This window comes from Boleophthalmus pectinirostris, unplaced genomic scaffold (assembly GCF_026225935.1).
Source record: "Boleophthalmus pectinirostris isolate CB_2022bp ecotype Guang Dong unplaced genomic scaffold, ASM2622593v1 HiC_scaffold_112, whole genome shotgun sequence".
Lineage (NCBI taxonomy): Eukaryota > Metazoa > Chordata > Actinopteri > Gobiiformes > Gobiidae > Boleophthalmus > Boleophthalmus pectinirostris.
The window spans coordinates 17,027-25,000 of record NW_026571002.1 but is presented as its reverse complement, the minus strand read 5'-3'; the positions used below and the strand labels follow the sequence as shown (position 1 = coordinate 25,000).

At 39.8% G+C, this 7,974-nt stretch overlaps 1 protein-coding gene across 1 annotated transcript; it reads right to left on the bottom strand.

Moving 5' to 3' along the window:
• Window positions 1-87: 87 nt before the first annotated feature.
• LOC129407289 (pre-B-cell leukemia transcription factor 1-like) lies at window positions 88-7,360 on the bottom strand. The gene is made up of 3 exons (XM_055147978.1): window positions 6,470-7,360; window positions 4,241-4,314; window positions 88-242 (listed from the first exon to the last, which is right to left on the bottom strand). The coding sequence occupies exons 1-3, from the start codon at window positions 6,649-6,651 to the stop codon at window positions 223-225; spliced, it is 276 nt and encodes a 91-aa protein (XP_055003953.1). The 5' UTR covers window positions 6,652-7,360; the 3' UTR covers window positions 88-222.
• Window positions 7,361-7,974: the final 614 nt, after the last annotated feature.

The following is a 7,974-nucleotide window of genomic DNA, read 5'->3' as shown; positions in this document are numbered from 1 at the left end:
TCAGTGGGCCACACACTGGAGCCCTGTGCTGGAGGTTGGGGTGCTGCCTCTTGCTTTCAGAGGGGGGTGGCAGCGGTGGAGAGGGGGTTGTCAGTCAGGGCCAGGGGTCTGTGTGATATTAGCCGTCTGCCAATCTGGCTCGGGGAATGGACACCGAGTAATTACTCCTGCTCTTACTGCCTCATCAATCTCCCTGTATCACTCCTGCACCCCCAACACACACTATCTCTCCACAGTCTCTTCTGCAAAGGAGAAAATACATTGAGTGGCATGACGGCACAAAACACACGCCTGAAAAGCCAATGAGATAAACCGGCATTGCAGCCCCAAATATTAATATTTATAAGATTGGACTAACACGTACTACTAAATTATAACCACGGCCAACAATATACATTACCAATCTAGTCTATCAGGTCTATGCTAAATGTATGACTGATGTTAATGTTTATTTCAAGGTTTTGCAAACTGGCTAAAAAAAAAATAAAAATAATCACTTCTCATCAAACTAAAAAAAGGTAATTAAAATGATCTGAAAGCTTTTGTCATTCTGTTGTAAATATTTTGCTGTCAGCTTTAATACAACTGTAACACAATTGTAACCAAACGTAATTGAGGTTTTAATTAGTAATAAAGGTTAACTGTTTACCTGTGAATAAACGCATCACAAGTAAGTGGGAATTAGCAGTCTTCTTCTGGTGTTTTTAATTACACGCTATAATTGAATTAACATGTAACTGATGCCATTTGGTTTCTTTCACTATTGTAATGCGTTCAACAACTGGGAGGCTGTGCCCAATAGCAGTGTTATGCAATCTAAAACAACAAAACATTGTGCTTTGTTATCTAAATACTGTGTTTCATTCAATTATTCTGGTTAAATTACATTTAAAACAATAAATACAAGTAAGTTATGTGATATCACATACCACATCATGATTTTCTATTTGATTATATTTCATCTCATCCTCTCAACTAGCTTTCAATAATAAGTTTCTGTAAATAAAGAACACAAGCTTTTAACTAAAAAAAAAGCATCTTAAGTATGAACTGTGCTCCATAACTGCATGCTTTTACTGAGATAGAACTAGCTGCACATATACAAGACACATATTAGAGATGACTCAATCTGAATCAGTTAAAATTTATTTAATTGCACAATCCTACAAGCAATGCAAGAAACTGCCTTACTTTTCCTGAAGGTTCTGACCACATTTCAGTATTAAGTTTACCGAGTTGGGCGCATAATGCAGTTCATCCATCTTGTCAAAGCTGTAATAGGATGTGATGATAGGCTGTCAGTGAGATGCTTTGCCAACATACAAAGCTATATTGGTTCTTGTGATGCCAATTTGAAAATCTATTAAGTTTTTCCAGTTGTATATTTTGTTCAATTCACTTACATATGTCACGGGCAGTGCAGCATTACACCCTAAATTTGACTTTGATACATGTAGGGCTCTAGTCGACTATATTTGACTAAAAAAGGGGTGTGACATGGTGCTGGCAAAAGCTCTCTACTATGTTCACAGAGAAGTACCAGTAAATGCCATCTTGATAAATGAAAAGGCAGTAGTAATAAAATAATAAAATAATTTGTTGACTAATAAAAAAATTATCCGCTTCGCTTGGTCAATTATATGCTTGGGTCATTTTAATCAAGAGGTCAGAGTTCAGACTTTGGAGGAAGAGATTTGACTTTGTGGTTTCACATCACTTGTTAAAAGTGTTTAGGAAATGAATATTCAGTGCCATTTTGATTTGTTTATAATAAGAAAAAACAGCGACGAATAAACATGAGTAAAAAATTGTGATAACTGTCTTTTTGCTGTCACCAAATCCTAACTACAGTCTTACTTGTATGCCATTCACTGCTAAATATATGCAATAAAGTTAGTAGCATGTTTGATAAGATGCTCACTGTTTAGTTGGTTTGCCTTTTTTCCACTGAAGTCAATAAGCTGCATTATCCTGTAGTTGTTTATCAGACAGCTTATCAAGATGAGCAGCAAGTGATAAGGTGAGAACTCTCCCAGGTTTAAGGGATAAAGGTGGTACGGATTTAAACTTTTCTGTTGTCTCCATAAAAGCCTTTAAAATATACTATAAAGTTACAGAGAGTTATAATGTGACACAACTGACAGATCTGTCGTTTTTGTAAAAAAGGAGAGAAATGTCCAGAAACATGCACAAAGTGAATGTAAAAACTTTTGAGTGTGACTGCAATGGCTTGTGGGAGATTTTGGCATAAGCTGTCCCACTGCACCAAGAGCTATTTTTACAGCAAATACTCCAGAGACAGAGGGAGAACAGAACTGGCTCTCAACTTTGATCGTCCCTCGCTGCGCTCAAAAGTACTTAATGTCTGTTTTGGAGTTCATAAAATATTAATGTAATTGAAAGCAGATGGGAATCATGTTTAACACCAATGCTAAGGACAACACAGGCTCTGTTTTTAAAATTGCAGAAGGGGAGGAGGGGTTTCGTACTGGCATTTCTGAAGAACATTTCCTTTACAATGAAAACAATCTAACCAACTGCAGCACTCAAGAGGAATCTACCTCCCCATCCCCCACAGCCCTCCTCCTCCTTCTCCCTCCCTCCCCCCTCCCAGAACCATTACATTACCATATCAAAGCCCTGAGTTCAGAGCAAGTCTTCTCTTTCAAGAATGGGAGCGAAGGCACAGAGAGCGGAGAGAAGGGGGAGAGAGGAGAGGACAAGACCCAAGACTCTGGTTTAGCTTTTATCCTGTTTTCCAATGTGCAGTGTGTATGTGGAGCAGTACAGTCACTAGTGAATGTTTATTAGTGGAGAGATACTACAAGACTACTGATCGGGTCATGTAACAATTCACATTCCACTGGGACAGAAGGGGCCTATGGGGGGTCTAGGGGAGCTCTGAAATGCCTAAGCAGGTACACACTGCAGATGGCCAGCAGAACCAGATATCTCTATACTTCACAATTTTCAACTGTGAATGCTTCGTTAACCCGAGATCATACTGGGCGATTTTTCAAGTGCGTCTCCCCACTGTACAAGTATGGACATTTTCTCTGGTTTGCTAGCAGGCTAAATGTGAAAATCAAAGTGAATGGCATTAGGGTAAATAAGACCACTGGTTGCCTGGGAAACAGTGTACCCAGCCCCACTCACTCAAGCCTAGCCTTTACTTTTGTCCAATCACTGGAGAGCTATAATACATTATTGACAGAGGGCCACAACAACAGGCAGGCAGCGCAGCATTTTCAAATTGTGTTTGAACAAGACAGGCTTGGTATTAGAGGAGATACACAGGGCTAGTGGTGATTGAGAGAACGCGCTATGTACCCACTAACACAAGGCTAAAAGAGACTCGCAGAAGGGAGAGGATTCAAAAAGGCTGCCCCATTCCCACTACCATAACCATCAATCTGCCAACCAGGCCGGGCCTCCTTTGAAATACTGGCAGAAAGCTGACTGGAATAACTAACAAGAGGCAAATAACGCACTTGTTTACCCTGAATAATTTAATGACTAACTGCAAGCAACTGAATGAAAGAAATGCTCTATGTCTTTTGTGTTAGTCTTGATACAATACGCTGAACTACTTCACAGTAACATGGCAGCACTGGATCACAAGGGATACAGGTAAAAGCTGGCCTTAGCTGCAGCTGCTGTAAATTGAATATGATTTACAATGTGTAACAAGTTGTAGCGTATGCCTCAAGTTTCAAATGACCTGATCTGCTAAAATTAGTTTCGGCTGGGCAGTGTAAAATCTGGACACAGGGCATTCACAGGTAAACTTTCTAAAAAAAAAAAAAAATTTAATTTACAGTGATTATAAAGATACTGAGACACTCAGAGACACTGATTTCAGTACAGTGAATGCAATTTTCAACAAAAACACAGGTATTTTGAATAATATAGTCTTTTTCTAGTTTTGATATAGATCGAACCCAGGAAAAGTACAGATTTATGCAGTTTTCTTTTTATCAGTACTTTGAGTATCTAGATACCAGTTCTAGTATTGATTTTGACAGCCAAACTGGTGCTTACAAATATATATTCTTGACAAATATTTTCATTACTCTTACTGTTTATATTTTATTTCATTTGCCCATATTAAGATTGTAGCTATTATTCTGAGTGAAAACTAACTGATAGCTATACTTAGGGGCAATTGTAAAAAACATTTTCGTATAAAGTTTTGCTCAGTGCTGGGTGCTTAACACAAAAGGGTGCAGTGTGAACTCACCAGTCTTCTCTTTGATCTCGCAGAGTACGCTGAAGAGGGCTGGCTTCATCCTGTGACAGTTCAAGGCATGCTTCCTGTAAAAGAGATGGAGGAGTGAGAAAAGCAGAGACTGAAAAGCCGCACAATACAGAAAGCACTTTTATGTCTATGTTCTCTTATGTAAAAGTGTAGAGGTTGAATGTATTATGGGTGCAACCAAAAAGACAAAAATCTGTCTTTGTGAGGGCTTTATTATCCCTGGTTCTTCGTGATGACCTGCCAATGGATGCTGTCATTATGATGCTTTGCACTGGGGGACAGGTAATGATGCCAAACCTCAAGGTCATCATTACCGGGCACCACATTCCACAGTTAATACTGGCTAATTTAATTTTTTCCCCTCTAGTAGAAACATTGGCTCCCCACAAATAAATGGTGTGCTGGATGAGGGGATTGGGTTGACATGTTAATTTGATAAGAAACATCCAGTTTATTGCCCGATTCCAATAATGAAAAAAAATGTTAACTTATTTGGCAGCACAGACTCAAACGGAGAGATGACATCAGGATACGGCAATCGCTCAACTTTCTGTCACACACAATTAGGAATGTTAATTAATGAATATAAATTATTGCGTGAAGTTTTTGTGTTTTGATTGAGGGAATGAGCTGGAGGTGTGTTTGACACCCAGTGCTGAAAGTTGATTAGGAGCACCACCATGTAAGGCCACCCTCTGTGGGATAGTCCAATCCACCCAAGAGCGGTCCAGCATCAGAACATATGGCAACAGAGTGACAAGAGGAAGCTGTGAGGTGTCCAGAATTTAAATCTTCATCAGTTTTTTTTACCTTTTAACGTAACGCTTAAAATATGTTGTAAATCAGCAACTATTCATATAAAATCACTTGATGTCAGAACCATCTTTAAGCAGGTCACAATTCTGAGTGACACTTCTCCATCATATGCCCCGTCAAATGTAAAATCATCTAATAACAATAATAGGAAAGTTAAATAAACCTACTGAAAAGGTACATGACAGTAATGCATTTCATGTTTATGGTAATTAGCCAACACAAAGTTGATATTAGATGTGCAAGTATGCGTATTTGTTCATTGTTATTGTTCAGCTCTGAATGTTATGATGACTATAAAAATACTTTGGAACAAGCCTTACACGTGTTCAGAAAGAGTTGGAGTGAGATTGAGACATAATTAAGAGATCAAAGTTGGGCAGAAAATGTAATATCCAGTGTTCATAGGCTGCCAGTATAGCATCATCCCTCCCCCTCAGCACCATCTCATTAATAGAAACTCGATTTGCGGACAGCTGCACTCGCGTACACATTATAGGAGAATTGATTGCACCCAGCACACAATGAAAAGGATGAACACCAGGGAGGGAGGGAGTGAAAGAGGAGTGAATTAATTAAGAGAACCAGGTGGTCAAATGTTGGGTGGAAAATCACTAGCTAATGACACATCACACTGTGGCCACAGTCTTGCACTGGACAGTTGTCTATTGTTGAAATACTGACGCTTCTTCCCAAACTGACCTTATGCTCTTTGAGCCACATGGCAAATGAGCGCAGGTCATTTGCACATTGTGGCGCAGACTACGTAATAATTATTTGCAGAAATGCCTCTAATGCAAAACTGAGGTTCAAGTCTTGAATGATTGCTGTCATCACAAACAGATGAAAGCAGCCATAAGAGTAGCCCTTATCTTAATTTATAGACATTTCAATAACAAAGTGAAGAGTAAAGTTATAACCATCTTTTTACAATAAACACAAATTTAACTATTACCGTGTTATTAGAGAAAGTAGACTTAATTCCCACCTATTTGTAGAAATAAAAAATTATAAATTATAAATCATACTGTGCACTGTCATAGGGAAAAGTTAAAATAAATAAGGTAATGTGACTTGTGCCCAATAAAAACTCAAACTGTTAAAATGAGTTCAAAACTTTTTCTCAGTCCAAGTGGGTTAAAGCTGAAATAACAAAACTTTGGCAAATAAAGGGCCATGTGAAGTAACAAAGAGTCTTCTACAAACTGCACTGTTATGTTGCAGTTCAAGTTGTTCACTCAACATACTGGTTTAACAAGGGATCACAAGAAAAGGGTAGATGCCTTTATAAATGTACAATTACGCAGATCCCGATGGAAACATCGCATAAAAATAATATCCCTGTGCGTATACACAAAACCAAAGTGCTTTCTTTCGTAAGTAGAAAATGGCTCTTACCTGGCCTGCGCTTCGTCCAGGCTTTCGTCCGTGATAGCCATTATTTGCTGTAGGATATCCCCAATGTCTTGCTGAGGCTGGCCAAGAGACTGTTTTCTGACCGCGTCTGGGTCGCCGACATCGGCTTGTGCTAGTCCACTGAGTCCGGTCAATCCCGTCAGCATTCTGGTCTGGTCATCCATACTTTCAAAGAAAACTCGCCGTTTTCTTCAGTCGAAGAAAAAACGCAAATAGCTAGCTTACGAGCTAGCCAGCAAAGTATTTTCTACTGCCAATCATACAACACCAATCAAGTCTTCCGGCAGTAGTAAGCGGCAAAACGCAGAAAAAACGGTTATAAACCAAATCACATAAAGTCGCTTTACATTCGCCTGTGATATCTTTATCTGAGCCAGCAGGCTAATGCAAGCTAACACCGAGCGAGAGCGGCTAGGCTGGGTAGTAGCTCTAGCCCAGCAATGGGAAGGCAGCAGCAGGGACGCACATGCACGGACAGTGTAAGCTCGCCAACAGCGCCGCGCACATTTTCAGAAACAATGTGAAGACGGAAAACGGTGCCGACAAATAGTCCTCCCGTAATAACACAAGAATAAACGGTTCGTGACAAAAATGAAAGAGTTTTCGGGCCGCCTAGCCCCAACAAAGACGCTCCTACCAAAACACACTACGGTTTGCCATTGTTGTTGATGTCGCGGGAGTATGTGGGATGTACTGAGCTGCGTTGACCATTGAACTCATAGCAGCACAGAGCGCAGGTCTGCGGGTGGGTGGACCGTCAAGATGACTGGGCTGTTAGTGATAAAATCCAACCGACATCCAGAAAAATGACATATTTCGGTGATTGCAGATCTAACACTAGTTTTCTTCTCGATTTCTTAGCATTTTCTCAGGTGAGCTCCTCTCGCACCGCCTTTATTGGTAACACCTCCCTGCGTCACCAGTCCTTTCTTTCATATTAATAACTTACAGTAGGCTGGATGAGATAGACAGCTCCTTCTTTATTGTAATAGAGACAGCCACTGTTAGCAATCTAAACCAACTCGGAATGCAGGCCCAGGGTAGTTTAAAGTCATTAGTTTATAATGGCTTTATAGCTGCCTTGCACAGATGCAGATAATGTCATAAGATAGCAATAAAGTTTACCTCATTCATTGACTCACACTAGTGCCACTGGGTTGGTTTTACAATGTATTTTTCCACAGTAAAATGCCCTGTGCATACTCATCAATCATTCAATTTTGATAAAGCCAATGCTATTAAAATTTGATAATTAAGTAACTAAAGTAGTTCAGGGTGGATTCATCTTAAGAAGGTTGGCCTTGTATTGTGCTCCTCAATCCCCCATGAATGAAACATCCCATCAGTTTTCAGTATGAAAATGTTGACAGCACAGATTGAAAACAAGTGTCCTTGTTTTTTGCAAACCTGGCAATTCTGCAGTAGTTTATCACTCAGATCAGAGAGACAGCTTTCCAAGACGAATGGCTGGATGGATGGATGTAGAG